This window comes from Marmota flaviventris, chromosome 12, assembly GCF_047511675.1.
Source record: "Marmota flaviventris isolate mMarFla1 chromosome 12, mMarFla1.hap1, whole genome shotgun sequence".
Classification (NCBI taxonomy): domain Eukaryota; kingdom Metazoa; phylum Chordata; class Mammalia; order Rodentia; family Sciuridae; genus Marmota; species Marmota flaviventris.
This window is the reverse complement of record NC_092509.1, coordinates 46,432,227-46,454,067: the sequence shown is the minus strand read 5'-3', so window position 1 is coordinate 46,454,067 and position 21,841 is coordinate 46,432,227. Positions and strand designations below refer to the sequence as shown.

The 21,841-nt window shown below is 34.4% G+C and overlaps 1 protein-coding gene across 4 annotated transcripts in view; it reads left to right on the top strand.

Moving 5' to 3' along the window:
- The window catches only part of Wac (WW domain containing adaptor with coiled-coil), a 70,364-nt gene that overhangs the window by 16,884 nt on the left and 31,639 nt on the right, over positions 1-21,841 (top strand). For all 4 annotated transcript variants that reach the window (XM_027928434.3, XM_027928436.3, XM_027928433.3 and 1 more), the window contains exon 4: positions 19,164-19,270. In XM_027928434.3, the coding sequence (XP_027784235.1) occupies positions 19,164-19,270 (107 nt within the window). The remainder of the gene's footprint in view (positions 1-19,163; positions 19,271-21,841) is intronic.

Sequence of the window (21,841 nt, the reverse complement as noted above, 5' to 3'; positions counted from 1 at the left end):
GGAAGTCATGTTGTATCAGGAAAAAAGAGAATACAGCTCTTGAGCTAACTTAGCTCTTGAACTTGTGCATTTTGATAGTAAACTATGACTTTGGAAAGTAAACCCATCGAAGGATAAAACCTATTCTGATTCCGTGGTAATGGCTCAGTTTTAAATTCTTGAAGGTTGAATTCGATAATCACATCTTATTTTTATCTGAAACTGTAAACCAGTTGCCTTATTTTCCAGTATTTTCATTGCATTTGGTTTCAATGGTTAAATCTGCCCTCAGTGATTAAAGAATAGCTTATAATGTTTGATTGAAAATGCTATAGGCTCTGAAATGGTTTCTAAGAGTAATAATATTTTGAGGATTGGTATCATTTTAGATTGCTTGTGGTGAATGTTTCCTGTGTACTTTTTTGAAGGTAATATTTTAGTGATGTTCACTTTTCAAAAATAACATTTGAAACCTTTCTAATTTTTTTTCCTTTCAGTGTTTACTTTGAAGATTGTGTGTGTGTGTGTGTGTGTGTGTGTGTGTGTGTGTTTCTTTTTTAAAGCCATCTTCTGGTTTAAAAAAAATTTTTTTAAGGTGCTAGAATGGTAATATCATTTACCTAATTGATTACATGAGGTGGAAAAACAGGCTTGTTGATTCATAATGAAAATTTTTTTGTTAGACCTTCTCCTTCATGGCATATTAGGTGTGTTGTCCCTCTTTAATCCTTTCAATATTATTCATGTTGGTTTTAATGGAGGAAGCCAGAAAATATTTAAAAAGTTTTTGATTTTTGTGCAGTGTTATTTCAGAAGACTTACTGGTTGTCATTTGGGTCTTTAATGTACTTGTCAAAGCATTGTGTTGTGGAACTAGGAAATAAAATATAAAATTTAAAAATGTTGTGGTTGAGTAGCATAAATGAGACTTGTGGAACTAGGAAATAAAATGTAAAACTTAAAAATGTTGCGGTTGAGTAGCATAAATGAGACCCTGGTTCATTTCCCAGCACTACAAAAAGAATAAATAAAAAAAATTTAATTACATAGCTAGAAGTTTTGTATATTCATTGGATTCTTTGGATTCTAAAGCTTATGAGAACATTCCTTTTGCTTTTGGATGTATGGATTGTATGCTTCTAGAGATTAACTTGATATTTCTCACTTTTAATATCAATTGGAAGAGCATTAGATTAGAGAACATCCAGACTTCAAAACTAGTTTGTTTTGCTAATTATTAGCATTGTGATTGTGAATAAATCCTATAACTGCACCCCCCCATGCCTGCTAAAGATCAAGGCTGAATTTGATAACTTCCAAGGTCCTTTCCAGATAAATGACTTGAGACCAATATATGAATTTTTTTTTTTTTTTTAAATCTGTTACCTTGCTAGCAATCATTCATCGGGAACATTTTCATCAATCAATCAATCCATCAGTCAGTCAGAATGAGATTGTGGCTCAGTGCTGAAGTGCCTCGGGTCAATCCCTGATGCCAGGAAAGAAAGTAGAACAGCAAAATAATTCTCTCTGAATTTACTAAGTTTAAAATTGGGAAAAGGGCTGAGTTTGGCAACAGTTCTCAAAGAGTTTTTGCTGTGCGTTTTTTTAATATATAAACACACACATACATATATAGATATATATATGCATACATACACACAGTAAAATATATATGTATGTACTTTCATTTAAACAAGTTTTGTTTGTATAAAAAGTGGTTTAGGTTATAAACTTGTGAATACAGTTTGCAATTTATTACATCGTAAGTTGTCTGCCCCAAACTCTTCATTTTCTGCATTGTCTGGAGCTATTCATTTTGACCCTTGAAATAATTGGGTATTAATTGGTCAAATACTTAATTTCTATTTCTGGTGGATTTATTTTAGTACTTTTTTCTTTTTTTTAAATTTCATATTCCAGAAATTCTTGTGAATTATTTGTATTTTAAGTACCTTTTCCCCCCTGGTGCTTATTGAAAAAAATATTAATGGTACCATAGAAAAAGATATATAGTTTTATAGTGCCATTTAAGATTGAAGGAGAAATAACTGCACTTTTTAGGTTTAGTATGTAAGTAGAGTATAACTTTTAATGCCTAAATGTCATTATTTACTTGTGGGAATTTTTCAAAATACCAATAGCTAGAATGAGTAAATATTTATAAAGTTGTAGGATTCTGTAGCTGGGGAATAGAAGGAGCACTGAGGTTTGATGAAACTTGTTTTGTTTGTATTTTGATTTTAACTTTGCTTAGTTATTGATTTTTAATGTCATTTCCCCCCCTTATCCTCAGTATTCATTGTGTCTTTTAGATCCTCCTTTTGAAGTAGCTCATGAATCTTGTGTTCCATTTCTAGCTCAGAAGATGATTCTCCTTGGCCTGAATTAAAGAAGTGGCATACTATTCCCTCCACATTACAAACCTGAATCTCCTTTTAAGAAAAGCACATTGGCTTATTCTTTATGTAAAACCTATTTTAGTGCCTTCCTCTTGCCCTGAAGATACAGTACAATTTCAAGGCGTAGCTGGCTACATATTATTTTTACTTGTCCAGCCTTTGTACCTAATTCAGTTTTCTAAACACATTTTGGGTATCTTATATATGCTATTTCCTTCTCCCAGAATACTGTTTCTCTTTCAGCCCATTTTAAGTATTAATTCCTTCCTACTTCCTACTCTTCTTGCTTCAGTGTAGAAGTTACTTTCTCTAACCTCTCAATCACAGCTTAGGCTATTTAGGACATCTGTTTATCACATGTAACACTTTATTATTTTTGGTGATTATATTGTAATGTCTAAAAGTTTTCCTTTCCCAAACTTTGTTTTCTCAGTTTTTCTGCCTTTTGTTAAATAGAAACTACAACCTTCCAGTGGCGAAGGGCAGTAATCTTCCTACTTTTTTACCTTCTGCTTTTTTGCCTCTTGACCCTTCAGTGTATATAGCAGCATTCAGATCAAGTTACTCCTCTTCCCAAAACATTCTCAGATATCCTTATTATAGTCAACAAGGCCCTGTGCTGTTTGTTACTCCCCTTATTATTTACATCTCTGACCTCTTGTCTTTGGGTTATTCACTTGGTGAGCTTTAACCATCTGATCTATGCCTGGAGCATTTCTAGAATGTTCCTGCCTTCTAATCTTTCTTACTGGATATTTAAGATATAGTCTTGTCATTCAGGAATTTTGAAAATGATAATATGAAATCTGTGACTAAGAATAATTATCAGAGAGCAATAACAAATTAATTGAAATGGAATAATCAAAGGGTGACATAACCATATTTTTAATTCAGTGCAGGAACAGACTAGTCAAATGTTTGGTTTTTCCTTAATCTTTTCCTTACCAGAGGACTTAGGTACCTTAGAGACTTAAGTACAAATAATTTTGGGGTCTATAGAAGGTGTGTGTGTGTGTGTGTGTGTTTAATAAAAAGTGAATACATACTATAAAATGAATTGCCAGTGATCCTAAGTTCTGTCAGTTTTTCAGTGCTGTTAGAAACATACTTTCAGTTTACTCATAACAAGAAAACAATTCTGACATTTTTGTGTGGTTAGAAACATTATACCATTTGTTTTTCAAAGTTTAATGTAGGGACTGCTTCCCTTAGAATCACTTGAGGTGTTTAGGGATGCTGCAGCGTCCCACTTAATACCAAATGAATGAGAACCTCCGCACATTTAACATGCTTGTAAAACTCGGATTGATAATGACATTTCAAACTTTGGTAACCACTTGGTGCTACTATATGACTGAATTATAATGGAATTTAGGGACTAAGAATTGAATTCTGTGGTATGATTAGTGGTAGGAGGTCTGGGGTAGACATATAATTAAGTTAAAAATTTGAAAATATATTTAAATGTGTTTAAAAACTAGTTTGAGGGCTGGGGATGTGGCTCAAGTGGTAGCGCGCTCGCCTGGCATGCGTGCAGCCTGGGTTCAATCCTCAGCACCACATACAAACAAAGATGTTGTGTCCGCCGAAAACTAAAAAAAAAAAATTAAAAAAAAAAAAAAACCTAGTTTGAGGCCTTGATGGTAAGAAACATGGCCCTTTAAAGTCTGGAGAAGTACAGTCATCTCTGTATTTGGGGGTTGGTTCAAGGACCCTCCCATACATGTGCATCTGCTCATTTCAAGTTCCTTATATAAAATGGCATAAAATTGCATAGTATTTGCATATAACATACATCCTTCCATGTACTTCAGATCATCTCTACATTACTTGTCAGACTTTTCTGCCGTGTTTTCAGTGAAGATGTAGACCACTCTGCCCCAATTTTTTCCTTGATTGGTTGGATCCTCAGGTATGGAACTCATGGATCCAGGGGGCTGACTGTTGCCTCTTCCTTTTTTTCTTCTAAACTGAAATTTTGGATAAGATCCTTTTGACATTTCCAGTACCCTTTGATTCAAACAAAGGAAACACACATGATACTATAAAGATTTCTAGGAACGCCTGCTTTCTAGAGATGTATCTCTTCAAGGCCTTGGTTTCATTAGAATTTTTTACAATGCTTGTGAACTATTTTACATTAGCATTCAGTTTTTAGCATAGATGATTCACGCTATGTTGTGGTATGGAATGCTGTCCACCCCCCTCCCCCCCCCAACAGTCCTTTTACTCAGTAAAAACTTTGCCTGTTTAATCCATTTAATGTATTCTAATTTTGAGTGGAGATTGTTTCAGATGTTAGATAATAGTAATTTGCATACTAATACACTTCTGAAAAGGGTAAGCCAGTACTACTTTTGTGGGGGTTTTGGGAGGAGCTGGAAACTTTAGTTTTATTATTTGAATAGTGAGATATTTTTCCCATCTTGTTTAAAAAGCTTAAAGGTTTATAATAACCTGTAGATTTTTTAAAATTTTAAAATATTTAATTGAAAAAGATTGCATACATTGAAGGTGTTCACTGTGATGATTTGGTAAGTGTGCACTTTGTTTAGTTTAACAAATTAACAGCATTATTTCCAGAAGGTGGTTTGTCTTATAACTGAAAGTTTGTATGCTTTGACCAACAACTCCTCAACCCAATCCCCAGTCACCATTTTCATTATCTGCTTCAGTAAATTCAACATTAGATTCCATATATAAGTGAGATCATACAGTATTCATTTTTCTGTGTTATTTGATATAATGACCTACAGGTCATTACTGTAGGTTCAACTTTGTTGAAAATGGCAGGGTATCCTTTGTATGGCTGAATAGTACACCATTATATATACACCAGTTTTTTTTTTTTTTAAACTGGGGATGGAACCCGGGGGTGCTTTACCACGGAGTTACATCCCCAGACCCTTTTATTTTATCTGTTTACCCATTGACGAATACTTGGGTTGTTTCCATATTTTGACAGTTGTGAATAATGCTTCAATGAACATGGGGTGCAGATATCTCTTAGAGATGCCAATTTATTTTCCTTTTGAGATGTATGTATGTATATATACACACTTATATTGAAGTGGGATTATTAGATGGTGTGGTAGTTCCATTTGAATTTTTTGAGGAACTTTCATGCTGTTTTCTATAATGACTGTACCAGCTTATATATTAACTAACAGTGTACAGAGGTTCTTTTTTTTTTTTTTCTATGCCCTCACCAACATCTGTCTCTTTTTCATCATAGCTATCCATATATTGTGGCTTTGATTTGCATTTCTCAAGTGTTGAGTGATGCCAGGCATTTTTTCATGTATCTGCTGGCCATTCTTAATGTGTTTAGAAAAATGTTTGTTCAGGTTGTTTGCCTGTTTTTTAATTGGAGGGTTTTCTTTTTCTCTTTCTTTTTTTTTCTGTTGGTGCATTCCCTATATATTTTGGATATTAACACTTTATTATATATTGTCTTGGAAGTATTCTTTCCATTGTATAGGTTGCCTTTTCATTTTGTGGTTTCCTTTACTGCATAACTTGTTGGTTTAATATAGTTTCACTTATTTTTGCTTTTGTTGTTCCTGCTTTTCTTATCCACAAAATTAATTTACCTCCATGGGTTTTTTTTTTAAAAAAGGACTTTACGGTTTCTGACCATACATTTAAGTCTTTAATCCATGATCCAGTTTAAGTTAATTTGTGGGTTTATTTATAGATGCTTATTCTGTTCAGTTAATAGGTGTCTGTTTTTATAATATCACACTGTTTTGATTACTGTAGCTTAAGAGTTTTAAGTAAGAACATGCACTACCTCTTTTTCTTTTTCAGAATGGTTATTTGGCATCTGTGGTTCAATACACATTTAGAATTGTTTTATGTTGAAATGGCTTTTTAAAAATAAGAACAGGTAATGTAGGTGCTCTGGCTAGGTTTCTTATGCTAGGTCATGCCTGTCTCCCCCCACCCAAAGTCTGTTTGTACTCTTATCACCCGTTTCTCTGAAGTCAGATTGTGCCATGGTTGTGTCATCATTAAAAGTTCTACAGAGCTGATTTGAGCATACAACAATTTGACTAGACCACAAACAATTTGGGGACTCCCCATCGGAGGTTGTTGAAGGTACAGCACAAAGACATTAATTTGCTAAAGGTTGAGTGGTTGCCTTATTTGGACTATCCCTGTGGAAAGTTCAAGACAATATAACTAATACTCAGTTGGCTGCCTGTGATTAGCTGAGCTTAAGTTCAATTTTGCTTGCATAGGAAGCCAGAGTACTAGAACTGCCTCAATCTAATGGCCTCCAGTTTAATTATTTTGTTATGAGTAGCAATTCAAAAAAGTTTTATGCAAGCAAACCAATCTGTGTATTTTCAGAATTATCACATTGTCCTGTGTTATTGCACTTTAATATATCAAACTAAAATCATTGTATTAACAAAAAAGCTAATACAATTGCTTGCTTTATAATCAAAATCTGCACTCAGGAAGTTTCAGGAATAAGGATATTCTGAAAAGATTAGATCATAGTTTGTTTACACTACACTTGCAAGCGCTGCTTTAGGTACTGTTGACAAGTTGGAAGATAACCAGAAAATCCTAGAATGACAGATGTGATTATTGTATTTGGTACAAAACAACTCAGCTGAATTTGTTAATTAAAAAAGTGGAATGTATAAGGTAAAGCTTTAGTGGGATTGTAGTGGTTTCTGAGATACTGATGTAACATAATACAGTACATACAGATGTCTATATTAAGCACCTGTTGTATGCTAGATAACTGTGGGTATTGTAGACAATTCTGCTCTCAAGAAAGTTTATTATTATTTTTTTAAAGAAACAGATGTTCTCTTGGGAAAGACAACAACATGTAATAAAGGAGTTGGAGATAAGTGCTGCTGTATAGGAAAAATTAAGCTGAATAAGGGAAATAAGATGCATGGGAAGTAAGTTGTTATTAAGAAATGAGGAAACTGGGAATTGTGGATGAGGGGTGAGGGAAATGTATTCTAAGCAGAGAATGGTAAATGTGTCAAGGTCTTCTGGTCAGAGAATTTTTGAAACAAGATCACCTCCACCAGCGTGTTTTAGAGTGAGGAAATGATAAAAGCATTAGGACAAGGACTCCAGCCTATCTTGTCTTCCACTTACTAATTCTGAACTAGGGATTGTTAAAATTTTTGGTATTGTGGTTTTCCTTATTCTCTGTTCTGTGTCTTTTGCCCAAGTTGTGGATGTTTCAGTTTTCAAATTCTTAGATTCGAGAATGTTTTCCTATTGCTGTATACCCTTTCAGTGTACAGATTCAGAACTTACTTTCAGGGAAGTTTTATTTCATTATACCCTTGAGTGTCCTTCCTGCTTTCTGTTCCTTTTTTTTAAACCGTGTCCCTCCCGTCCAGTTTTGCCTTCATTGCCTTCATTTTTCAATATCTGGAATCTTTGTGCTTTCATCTTTGTGCTACTGTCCTACATGCTTTATGATATTTCTCTGATATTTGTTCCTTATGGCTGTTTCAGCAATGTTGATTCTTGTTACTTCTAACACGGTTTTAATTTCTTTGATTTTTATCCCTTAAGATCCGCTTATTTTAGTTTCCCCCTTTATTTTGCACTGTCTTTATGCCTTGTTTCATAGCTTGTTTTTGTTACTCTCTGATTTATGTTGTGCTCATTTGACGGTTGTATAGGTTTTGCATGGGAGGTTTCTATGTATTTGTCTTGAGTAAAGTGATTCTTCTGGGCTTTGTGTGAATAAATTCTTATTGATTCTGACTATTCACCTGGACACTTAGAATTGTACCCTTAAAAATTGGAGGTTTATAATCTGAGAACTTCATCAGTGAAAGTTGTGTATTTAGAGAAGAGTGATAAAGTGAAGTGTTATGTTTTCTCTTTGAACTTTCACTATATTTGATGAATTCTTTCAAGTGAAATTCCACATCTAGAGGTCCAGGAAAAGGTTTAGACAGGCTTTTCTCTGATTCATGCAGATCTCTACTTCATTAGGCAAAAAGAAAAGCCAATCTGATGGGACAGGTGACCCTTCTTTTCTCTCTTTTGCCTACCACATTTTCAAAATATATAGATTTTAGAGGAACTGGAATTTTAGTACTTCCATGCACTTTGGTATGGATTTCATTGTCTCTTGAAATTATGTGACAGTGTTGGTTGGGTTGTAGCTATTCTCTTCGGTTTTGATTGCATGTCCTTTTTAAAAAATTTTTTTAGTTGTAGCTGGACACAATACCTTTATTTATTTATTTTGTGTTGCTGAGAATCGAACCCAGGGCCTCCCACATGTTAGGTGAGTGCTCTATTGCTGAACCACAACCCCAGCCCTGATTGCATGTCCTTTTATGTTTTGTTTTGTTTTTTGGAGGGGGGGGGGTGCAGATGAAGTACTAAAGATTGAATCTAGTGGTGCTATATCCTCAACCCTTTTTGTGTTTTTGTTTTTTAAGATTGGCAAGTTGCTTAGGGCCTTGCTAAGTTGCTGAGGCTGTTGATTTTAGTTACTTTTAATAGTTACTGTAGGGGCCAAATACAGAAACATGGTGTCAAACTGTCATCTTAAAGTCTGCTTTTAGTGTAATTTTTAATATAAATTGTGCTGTATGGTTTCCTGTCAGTAATTTTACTTTAATCATTGAACTAATGGCTTTTTAATTTTTTTTTTTTTTTTTTTTTTACTTTTTGCTCTAATTAGTTATACATGACAGCAGAGTGCATTTTAATTCATTGTACACAAATGGAGCACAACTTTTCATTTCTCTGGTTGTACACTATGTAGAGTTGTACCATATGTGCAATCATACAAATACCTAGGGTCATGATGATGATCTCATTCCACCTTTCCTGCCCCTATGCCCCTTCTCTTCGCCCAATCCAGAGTTCCTCCATTCTTCCCTTACCCCCAACCCCCTATGGAATAGCACCCACTTAACAGAAAGTTTGGTCTTTGGTTTTTGGGGGTTCGCTTAATTTCGCTTAGCATAATGTTCTCCAACTCCATTCATTTACCTGCAAATGCCATAATTTTGTTCTCTTTTAATGCTGAATAATATACTGTTGTATATATAACAGTTTCTTTATCCATCCATCTGTTGAAGGGCATCTAGGTTGGTTCTACAGTTTAGCTATTGTGGATTGAGGTGCTATTAATATTGATGTGGCTGCATTACTATAGTATGCTGATTTTTAAGTCCTTTGGGTATAGACTGAGGATTGGGATAGCTGGGTCAAATGGTGGTTCCATCCCAAGTTTTCTAAGGAATCTCCATACTGCTTTACAGATTGGTTGCACCATTTTGCAGTCCCTCCAGCAATGTATGAGTGTGCCTTTTTCTCCACATCCTCACCAACACTTATTATTGCTTGTATTTTTAATAGCTGCCATTCTGACTGGGTGAGATGAAATCTTCGTTTTGATTTTCATTTTTCTCATTACTAAAGAAGCTGAATATTTTTTTTCATATTTGTTGATGGCTTGTATATCTTCTGAGAAGTGTCTGTTCAGTTCCTTAGCCCATTTATTGATTGGGTTATTTATTATTTTTTTTGTGTTAAGTTTTTTTGAGTTCATCATATATACTAGAGATTAGTGCTCTGATATTCATGTAATAAATATGTTCTCATATTCTGTGGGCTCTGTTTTCATATTATTGTTTGCTGAGAAGCTTTTTAGTTTGAATCTGTCCCATTTATTGATTCTTGATTTTATTTCTTGTGCTTTAGGAGTCTGGTTAAAGAAGTCAGCACCTAATATGACACGATGAAGATTTGGGCCTACTTTTTCTTCTGTTAGGTGCAGGGTCTCTGGCCTAATTCCTAGGTCCTTGATCCTCTTTTCAGTTGAGCTTTGTGCATGGTGAGAGATAGTAGTTTAATTTCATTTTGCTGCATATGGATTTCCATGAACTAATGGCTTTTAAAGTCAATTTGGAAGTAGTCTTTTAAGATAAGTTTTTATGATTACTTTGATATTGTTAATTTCTTCTTACCTGAATTTGGAATTCCAACAGTTAAATAAATGGTGGAACACATAATTGTCTCTCATATACACATGCACACGTAGAAGACGATAATGTCATTAAAAATGACACAGTTGTTTTTATTGATAAGTGAAGATGTCTGGATATTACATAGAAAAAAAAATCACAAAATATCACTTTTATCTTTCGGGATAAGTTCTTTATGTAGAAAAAGAGCCTACAGGGATAGAATTGTTTGCTAATGCTTTTTCTGTTCTGATTATTTTGATACCTATTGTGTATTTTTAAAAAATAGTATTGCAATTGAAAAAATTTGTAGAAATAGACTTTTGAGAATGTTGTTGTTGACAATGTTCTTGCTGTTAAAATACCTGTTGGTAAATTACCATGTAAAAATCATCTCTGTTAGAAGTTGATTATTTTCATGGAAAGGAAATATTTGTCTATTCCTATCGCTGTTATTGTTTAATTCTGTTTGATTTTTCTCACATTCTCTCTGTTGGTACATACACACATACTCTTACTTTTTTTTTGGCACTGGGGATTGAACTCAAGGGCACTCAGCCACTGAACTCGGGAACTCAAACCACTGAGCCACATCTCCAGCCCTTTTTGTATTTTATTTAGAGACAGGGTCTTACTGAGTTGCTTAGTGCCTTGCTGTTGCTTAAGCTAGCTTTGAACTCTTGATCCTCCTGAGCTGCTGGGATTACAGGCATGTGCCACTGTGCCTGACTATTGATAGCATTTTTTTTTTTTTTTTTTAAAGATAACATTCAAGAATATGGATAACATCCATATCTTTCCATTGTGTATTTTTCTACTAAGGCATATATAGTAGTGAATTCTCTTAATCCTTATTATATTGCTCTGTTTTCTTTCTTTCCTTTCCTTTCTTTCTTTTCTTTCCTTCTCTTCTCTTCTCTTCATTTCAGTGCTGGAATAGAACCCACGGCCTTGTGTATGCTAGGCAAGAGCTCTACCTCTGAACGTTGCCCCCAGTCTGATTCTTGTTTTGTCAGAATTTGTAGTTGGTTGCTTTAGATTGAATCTATCTATTTCTGGAACCGATTATAGGAATTACTTAATCCTTGAAAATGTGAAACATCTCTTCATTAAACCTTTTCATATGTAATCTGTGCCTGCCTGTAGCTGTTACTGGACTTACCTTATAGTAAGTAACATTTACATTTGCCTCTTAATGAGTATCAAGTTGTTTTGAAAAATGTGGTAATGTTTTCTTTCCCCTTTAATATATAAGTATATCACAGTTAGAGAACAACTATAAAAGGTGTCCAGTGTTAGAGTTTTCAGTTAGCTATATCCAAAAGTTCAGTCTTTATTTCCTCAAAAACATGATGACTAAACAGCAAAAGCAGATGGAGTTTTAAAATAAATGCTTTCTGGTGTGCCCATGTCTCTATTGAGATACATGTGAGCAATATTGAAAACGTAACTTTTCTGTATAATATGTTGCCTTTTTCTCTTTTAATACTTCATATTTTTTGGGGACAGCACTGTTCAGTTTGTTACATCTGTAATGGAATGGAGGCTAAAGCAGTTTTTAATCAGTAGCAAGTGATTTATTTTCAGTGGGTATTGCAGGTACTGTTCATCTTAAAACTTTTTTGCCTTGCCATAGTAATTATAATTAACTGTTGATGTTGATGTGCCTGCATGTGAAACATAGGATTTGTCCCCAATACCCAAAATAAGGGCAGCTCCCTTTTTACTGATGGGTTTGTTTTTAGAATCTATTAACAAATGCAGGCAATATTGTACTCAGTTTATATTCATGAATATATTCAAGGAGTTTTCTTACAGTGGACATGTGAAGTACATAAACAGGAAAACATAACATTGTAATTTATTCTATAAAGGAAATAGTTGAAATGTTATGGGCTTAATATATGCTTTGGTCAAGGAAAGGCTTTTATAGAGGTTAACTAATGTATAAATACCTAAGGATAGCCCACTCTATAAAGAAAGAATTCTGTGGCTTTAGAAAGGTGGGAGAAATTAAGAAGCCATTTCTCTAGGGGAAAAAAAAATTCTCTTTCGTTTCTTGTGTTGTCTTTAAAAATATTCTTTAGCATGCTTTTTCATGATCTCAACATTTTACACAAGCATGAGAAATATACTCAAAAGTGAAAGGTGGGTTCTTAAGTAATTTTGAGGGTTCCTTGCTGAGAACATGAGGTTCATTTTTCATTAATTTAGCATTCAGGGCCCCTGAGTAGTCATTGGCTTAACTTGGCTTTACACCCTTTACACCCTATTGTCTCTGCATAGGAACTTCATATTCTTATCAAACTACTTTTACTCTTTGTCACCCTCTATCTTTCTACTTTCATGCTGTTGCTTATATTATTTCCCTTAATTAAAGTTTGCTATTTCATTGAACCCAGTTGAAATGTCTTCCATTTGATGGTCATAGTTTTTCATACTGTCTTAATATAATAGCTTAAGTGTGAGATATAAGGAGAGGATAAAATACTTGAAGATTTCTTTATGTTCATTTTCACCCCTTCTCATTTTGCTTTATTTAATAGATTCATGAGGTGAAATTACTTGGAGACACCTACAGACATGTCAGGGCTTGCTGTTCTCTTTGTTGTACTGTACTTTAAAAGGCATCACTTGATTCCAAATCAATTTTAGAACATTACTAAAAAGAAATCATTTAGGGCTGGGGTTGTGGCTCAAAGGTAGAGCGCTTGCCTACCATGCGTGAGGCACTGGGTTTGATCCTCAACACCACATAAAAATAAATTAAACATTGTGTCCACCTAGAACTGAAAAATACATATTATTTTAAAAAAGGGCATCAGCTTGCAAAAGGCTAATTCTTGGTTTCTCAACTTCATTGCTTGCTCATCTTTTTTAGATTGTAATTTGATAAATTTTCCTAAAATGTTTAACTTTTAAAATACTTTATTCTTTTCTCTCAGCAATACGTTGCTGCTGCTGCTGTTTCATCATCATCATCATCATCATCATCATTTTGTAGTGAGGTCTCAATGTGTTCCCTAGGCTGGTCTCCCAACTTGTGTACTAAATGATCTCTGGTGTGGCAGAGAAAAACATTCCTTCTTTAGACTAATCACTTAATTCTTAAAAACAGGAAAACATAAGAATTAATGTAGAATGTAGTCTTAATACATAAAAATATCTGTTCAGCAGGGGTGTGTTATGAGGGCTTACTTTAAATTGGGCGGTCAGAAAGGTGATTTTGAAGATGTGGCATTTTAAGAGACCTACAGATTAACCAAGAAATGGGCAGAATAGAAAATAGAGCAGAGGGAATGGACTGTCTGAAAAGTCAGCAGGGATCAAAAGACTTTGTGGTCTTTGCAATCCTGCACATTGTCAAGCAGTATCTTAATTTGACAAGTGTCAATGACCATAGGTTAGATGCCTTCATTTTTATTTAGTTAAATGCAAAATCTGAACTGAAGCCTACATTGCCTGACTTCTGTTCACTAAATCAGTGGTTCTCAATCTGATTAGACCTGGCTAACCCTTTTAAAAATACTTTACCATGGCTGTTTCAAAAATTTGAGCTATGACATATTATGAATTTTACCATTTCCTCCAAAAGACCTCCATACCCATTCAGCAGTCCCTCTTCATTTTTTCCTTCAACTCCCAACTTCCCAGTTACTGATCTACTTTGTGTCAGTGGGGGGGGTAAGGTTCTTTGCCTCACCTCTGTTGGCCCCCAAATTTTAGGCCATCACAAGCAGAAAGGGAGGAGGATGCAAAATGCCATGGCACCAAGCCAAATGACAGTTCTTTTTGGAAAAATGGTACCACCAATGACACCATCAGCAAAGATACCCCAGCAATACCACAATTCCCTGCACCAACAGATAGTTCACAATGCATGCAAGTGATACATAGTCCAGGCAAGTTCTGCAAACAGTTCAAAGCAGAGGAATCCATTAATATGTCCATTTCTTCCCAAAGTAAATCGACTCCTTGATTGAGCATCACTTGTTGAGTTATTACTCATTGGTGCATCAGTTTATACAGTTTACTGTGATAGCTATCGAAGAAGCTGTAGTTTAGTTTTATCTTTGTCTTCACCGGCACTGGGATGAAGATAGGAATTCTGCCAATGATGGCTAAAAAAAATATTATGTAACATTCCAGCAGACACTAAGAAAACAACTTTCTGAAAAATTTACATTATCCTGAACAGAATTATTAAATATAATTAAAAGGAAAGGTGAAAGTAAACAGATCTTTTAACCACAATCCTTAACAGCTGTTTACCCAATTTAAATTAAACCATTTAAATCACGTGAATAAAAAAATATTCTGATCCATTTTTTTCATGAGCGCTCCTCATATATATGGACATACGCACATACAGACATACAACACATAACATAATAGTAAAGGCCTTGTAACTTTTCACAGGTGAAATCTCCATTGCAATGTTTAAAAACTCCACAGTCAAAAAATAGAACTGATCAGCAAAACATTAACCTAGGTCTGTATGAGCTCAAAAAATAAAATAAAACTTCATGATGTGGGAAAAGGCAATAATAAAACAGATATTGAAAAAAAAGCATCCTGGTTACCACCTGGGTTTGACTCTTCTTATGATATCCCATCCTTCTTCCTGTAACTTGCATATGAGTCTGAAGGTATTCCCACAAGTAAGCCCCAAGGTTTCTTACATTTGAAATAAGCCTTAATGGTGTTCATTATTCATTAGCCTCCAGGTGTGGGAGAATCACTGTCGCAGATGTAAGAATAGCCAAACTGGAGTTCTGAATATCAGCTGTTATGGATTTGAGCCAAATCATCTTTTTTTTTTTGGTCTGTAGAAATCGCTTTACTTAATCTCTCTGGAATCCAAATCGGCTGCTGTTCTCCCTGTGGAAAGTACTATTAATATATAATTCAGTGTGGCAGTACTATTTTTCAAGCTTTATTAATGTAATTCAGTGAGAGCAATATTTTTGAGTTATCTCTGCCACTTTAATGTTTGGTTCTAACTCCCGTTAACAAAGGAATCCTGGTAACATTTATTTATGATGTATACAGTACAGATGTATTTTTTGCATTACTGTCAGAGATGATATTTTTTCCGAGTTGTAAACATTCTGGTAAAAGTTCCAAACAATTTTAAGTGCTATACCTTACAATTTGCATAGCACTTATGTTTCTAGAAAATTCAGCATACTGTCTTAAGGTGGAATGGGTTCTAAACTCATCTGATTACAGATTTTTCTGACAGACATAGGATAGTTCTTTGAATGTCCTGTGCACAGTGGACATCCCTATCCCCTTTCTACTTTATGTCAGTGGGTGCCTTCATCTAGAGCATTTGCTGTCCAATGAGCTAGGTACACAATTTAAATTTTCTAGTAGGCACTATTTAAAATTAGTTTTGATTTTGTGTACTATTAATCAAATATATCCAAAGTAATAATGCAGTCGGTATGAAAAGTGTTACTGAGAGTTTGCATTCTCTTGTATTGAGTCTTTGAATCTGGTGTGTATTTTATACATACAGCAAATCTCAATTCTTAAGCCTTGTTTCAAGTGTTCAGTAGCTATGTGTGACCAGTGGCTACCACTGAATAGAGCACACATCTAAAAGTAACTCCAATAGCTGAATGTCAAATGCAAGTCTATGGTTGACACATCAAATCTGTTCTCTTCTCTCCCAGAGACATTGTCTTGTTATTGTACTTGTTGCTGCCCAGGCAAGGCACCTAAAGAAAATTCAAGTTTGCTTCTTTATCTTTTCATGACTCTGTGTGTCAAATTGCATTTTTTCCTTTGTCCACTGTAACAATAGCTTCAATGCTAAGAGCTTCACTTCCACCTCCATGTCCTCAGCCCCAGCAAGCTGCATTTCTATCCTAATGCTTTTTTGCATTTTTAATATCCCTTGAAGCAGTCTATAACCACTTGGAGCTGTTTGCCTCAAGTTTTCTAGTGCTCTGGTTGCATAATGCAGTGGTTTGCTCCTATTCTTTCACAAGACTTACTTTTACTGTACCATATTGCAGAATTTCAAAAGTTTTTCAAAGAAAACATCATATCAGAAATACCTGTTACACGTGTGTGGCTTTCTTGGCTAAATCCCCTAAGTAGCCTAGGTAAATTTGTTCTGTAGGATGTAGAATCTGGTCCCTATCTTGGAACCTCCCCTCTCTGAAAATGTATTCTCTTTAACAGTGGATTCAGTTTTCTTCTTAAGTTCTGGGGCTAGTGTTCCTGTTGCTTCCGATGGTGGTGATGATGCTGATGCTGCTGTTGCTGCCGCTACCGCCACCGCCACCATGCCCACTGAAAACCCACATATTAGACATTTAGCTAACTGATGTCTTCTGTCAGGCTGATGGAAGACTTTCTGTTTTTTTCAGAGGAAAAAGCTTACTTATTGGGATCTCATTTGAATTTTCATTGATATCACTAAGGGAGTAGATTCCTGGATCTTAACCTTGTGAGAGATCATTAAACTTAAAATCTTATGTTCACAGAGCACTTTACCTATTATGTCTGGACACTTAATTTTCCCCCTTTTGTAGATTTAAGCATAGACCATTATGTTAAGACTGTGTGCAAATAAGTATCAGAGAAGGGTATCTAATCTAGGCGGCTTTAGTAGATTACTTAGGGGTCATTTTAGTCAGTAACATTGACTTTTCTTCCATTCTTGACATTATTTTATGGAAGTTTCCATGAAAATATCAACATGCAGAGTATAAAAGATATTCTAGTAGTCCTTATTATTTCTGAATATTTCTTATTATGATGTAAAACTAATTTTTAAAAAACTGAGTTATAGCTGAAAAGCAGAAAGTTTAGCATAGAGCCAAGATTTTATTGAGAACTTGAGGCAGTAATTTTTGTTACTAAGCATTGGGGATCCTAAGACCAGTCCCATGTTCAATGATTGTCTGAAGGCTCACAGGACCAAGACAGTAGTCATTGTCATGGCTGTGGCTTAATTATAGTATAAAATGAAAAGGGAAAGGCATATGGGGACAAAGTGGAGGAATATAGATGTAGGCTTCCTAAGTTATCTATCTCCTTGTAGCCTGGGACAAGTGATGCACTTCATTTCTTTCAGCAGCAGATTGTGATGATACTAAATGTTTTCTGTTTTAAAATTTGGATTTGGCTAGTTTGTAGGTACCCTCTGCTTAATACACACAAACAGTTTAGATTTCTGTTTATAAAGCAAGTACTTAACAGACTATTTTAGGCACAAACAGCGTAGGTACAAGGAACAGTTAAAACTTTACTGAAATCCTGGTCCCCACATGACTGCCAAGGGCCTGTACTATGCAAGCAGGCCTTTGAAAGGGAAAGTAGTCTTACATCTGTTCTGTTAATTTTGACTGATAGCTTTGTGTTCATTCATAAAGCGTTTATTGCCTTCTATATTAAAAAGGGGGTTTAGGATGTTTTACATAAGTAGATAACATACAGTAAAACAAGTGGGTGAAGAAATCATCAGCCTCTCTCCAGCATCAAGCTTCTTGATAAAATTTCTCCATCCTTACATTGTCCTTAAGTAACCATTGTATGTATTTAAAGTAATTCTCTTTTTGTCTTTTATGACATCTGTAATTTTGTGGGGTATTTGAATCTGCTTATAGCTTCCCTTTATGAAGAGTATCCTTATCCAGGATTAAATCATGGCCATTGCCATTTCTCTTGCCATATATTCTTCCACATGTTTATTGTAAGGCAGTTGGTCTTCTTTTGACCTCTAATGGAGAAGACTTGGGAAGCTAAGTATACCCTTTTTTTCCCCCAAGTTCTAGTTTTATATAGATCTGCTCTTTTATTTTGAGTACCTGAAACCTTACAGTCGTCGTCATCTGTCTCAGTTCAGTTTTCCTTTTAGCCATTTATTTTTTTCTAATGAAAGTAGTTACTTCTTAACTCCTTTCTACTCTTACCTGCTGTGATTCTGACTGCTAATTCATAGCTCACTGGACCATTTAAATACACTCCTCCCACCTTCAGTTGTGTATCATTAACAAGTTTTTTTAAGTTTGGATTTTTATACCCTGGTTTTTCTTATAATACTAGAGAAACCATCATCCTTGACAGTTGTTGAGATGTGTAGATTATTCATAAGATTCAAGAGTTTTTCTGAAACAATTGTTAAATGGAGTTGGTCCTGTTAGAAAATACTGAGTGTCCCTCTCTTGAGGGACAGCTTGAAAACTTTCATGCTATTTCATTTTAAAAATTGGCAAGACTATTAGTAAGCAAGTTAGAATTATTTATAAGAAATTAAAATATGTAAGAACAGTGATAATGGTAACTTTTAGTTTCGTCAGTTGAATTTTTATAAATTTCTGTGTATATTGTGTGTTTCTTTTTTTAAGAAATATTTATTTTTTAGTTGTAGTTGGACAACAACATCTTTATTTTGTTTATTTATTTTTATGTGCTGAATATCCAACTCAGGGCCTCGCATGTGCTAGGCGAGCGCTCTATTGCTGAGCCACAATCCCAGCCCCTGTGTTTTTTTTCAGTAAATTTTTCTTTTTAAAAAATCTAAATTGCTAGCAGTGATATAGATTTTTGTTCATCTAATTGTAAAAAAGCATTGTTTCATATATGTTATCAGCTATGTAACATATTTTTAGTGCACATTCATGATAGGGTTATAAATACTTGATATAGCATGAGAAGTGTAAATTATCTCTATTCCTAATGGTCATATGAAGTGTTGATTTAAAGATATAAAATGATCTCTGGTATGATAAAAACCAGATGAAATAAAGTTCTAATTCTCTTTGTTCTTTATTTTTTTTTTAAGGGACCAGTTACTCTCCACAAGAAAATTCACACAACCATAGTGCTCTTCATAGTTCAAATTCACATTCTTCTAATCCAAGCAATAATCCAAGCAAAACTTCAGATGCAGTAAGTATTATGTTAATTTCCAAATTAAAAAAAAAATTACTGAAACATAAATTCTATAGCAGGTCATTTTTAGATCTAATGTTTTGGTTTTTTAAAAATGTTTTAATCAAAGTTTACCCCCCCCCCCCTTTTTGTACTGAGGATTAAGACTCAAGGGCACTTAACTTTTTGTATTTTATTTAGAGAGAGGGTCTCACTGAGTTTTTTAGGGCCTCACTAAGTTGCTGACACTGCTTCAGCCTCCTGAGAAGGTTGACCTTTTCCTAATATATTTACTTGATACTAATTTTATGAGTATTTCTATACAAAATAAAATATTGCCTTTGTATTATCTGAAAACTTCTAGTTAATAATAAAGTGGTTTAACTTAAGATTGCTCTCTTTCCATAGTATGTGAATTTATTACAGCATGTGTTTATTACTATCATGTACTATACATACTCTATCAGACTGTTGGGGATAAAAGGTCCCTGTTTTCAGGGGCATGAAACCTGTGAAGAATTTCCATTATTTGCAAAAGTTTAGGAAAATGAAGCAGCTATTAACTACTTTTGAATTTTTTAGTGTCACAGGTTCAAATGAAATTTCTAATATATTCATTTGATAGAAGATTAGTAAATTTCAATTTACTAGGCTAGATAATATACATAGGACTAAGATAATGTAGCCCATTGTAAAGGAAATTTTTGACCTATAGTGGAGACAGAGAAGTAAACATTGCAGTGGGTGTTTAAGTTGCTTTGGAGAGCACTCAAGACGGGGATTCCTAGCTTCAATTAGGAAGAAACAAGTAATGCTTGCTGACAGGTTAAATATAACTTGGCCAGTTGAAGACTTTAGTGTTTTGTCTACAAAGGATAACACCAATGTGTGGGGCAGAACAGCATGCTTGGAAATCTACAAAAGTTTTGTGGAAAAATGACAGGAATTTGGTTATAGAGATGGGGCCAGATCATTAAAAAATGATGTTTCTTACTAAAGAATATGAATTATATACAAAGGCAGTGGAGAGCTAGTGAAAGGTAAAGTAACATTTGATTAGCAATTTAAAAAAATGGCATGTATCAAGGTGGAAAAATACATTATAGGAAGGAAAGAACAGTTAGAAAAAAAGGCTATGGACAACACATTTTGCCTTGGATATTTTGCTGATAACCATACCTTAAGTAGTGTTGAAAGAATTTTGGTTCTACTGTTTTGCCACTTGTTGAAGTGGGGTAGTGTAGAACTGAAAACTAGAACGTGTTGATGCTAGGGTTTCCTCCTGCCTTTCAGTCATCTGTGGTACATCTAACAGGAATTCATCTGTGAAATATAAGTATATTTTGCATTTTTCCATCCTTAACCCTCACAGAGCAGACAATAGAAGGGTGGAATTGTGGCTGAGACAACAGCTTGATATACTTTTGTAGGTACATCAAGCTACTTGAGAATAGTCGTGTTTAGTAAGCCGCAAGCTCAAAGATTTTAGAGAATTTCTTGGTTTTCATGAAAAATGGCCCATTAATTTATAAACATTAACATACAGTCCTATTTATCACTGGAAATTTAGATATGGTATTTGTCTTCTGTTATTAAAGTGGCAGCTCATGTAGATTGTGCTTTTTTAAAAAAAATTTTAGGAATAAAACCAAAACCACTTATTCAGGGAAAACATTTTTATTATTTGGGTTATTAACTTGGTGAAATTAGGAAGAATAAATAATGGCATCAGATATGTTTGAAAGATAAACCATTGGGATACCAGGGATTTAACTGTGAGTGGAAACTGAAAGCCATTATCAGAATAGAATGAACATTTTGTTGTTTTCAGAAGGTTCCTCTTTTCTTAGATTTCAACTGTAGGTATGTAAATTACCTTAGAGTTCTTTTAATTTTTGTTTGGTTGTTTGGTTTTTGACATTAATTATCCAGTGGGCATGACAAGAATAGTATTTACAAATTGTTTGATTTACTCTTAACTGAGAAGTTAGCATTTGAACATTTATGACTTTGATTACTTGTTGACTGATATTTTTGTTCTAAAGATCAAGTTTTTGAGTGACTAGTAAACATAAAAATTTTTTACCGAATACTTCAATAACGAACAGCATACACTAACACAATTATGTTTTTCGTATTTCTATGGGTGTGTTGTAACTATACATAATGGTGGGATTTATTGTTACATATTTGTACATGTACCCATTATAACAATATAATTTGGCCAATATTGTTCCTCAATATTTTCCCCTTCTTTTCCTTGCCCTGTCCCCTGGTCTCTTCTACTCTGCTGGTCTCTTTCATTTTCATAAATTATCCCCTCATACACATGTGTTTTTTCCTTCTTCTCTCTAGCTTCTACATATGAGAGAAAACATGACTCTTGACTTTCTTAACATAATGTTCTTAAGTTCCATCTGTTTTCCTGCAGATGACATAATTTCATTCTTTATGGTTGGGGTAAAATTCCATTGTGTATATACCACAGTTTCTTTAGCCAGCCATACATTGATGGACACCTAGGCTGGTACCATAGTTTGGCTGTTGTGAATTGTGCTGCTATAAACATGGTTATGCATGTTATCACTA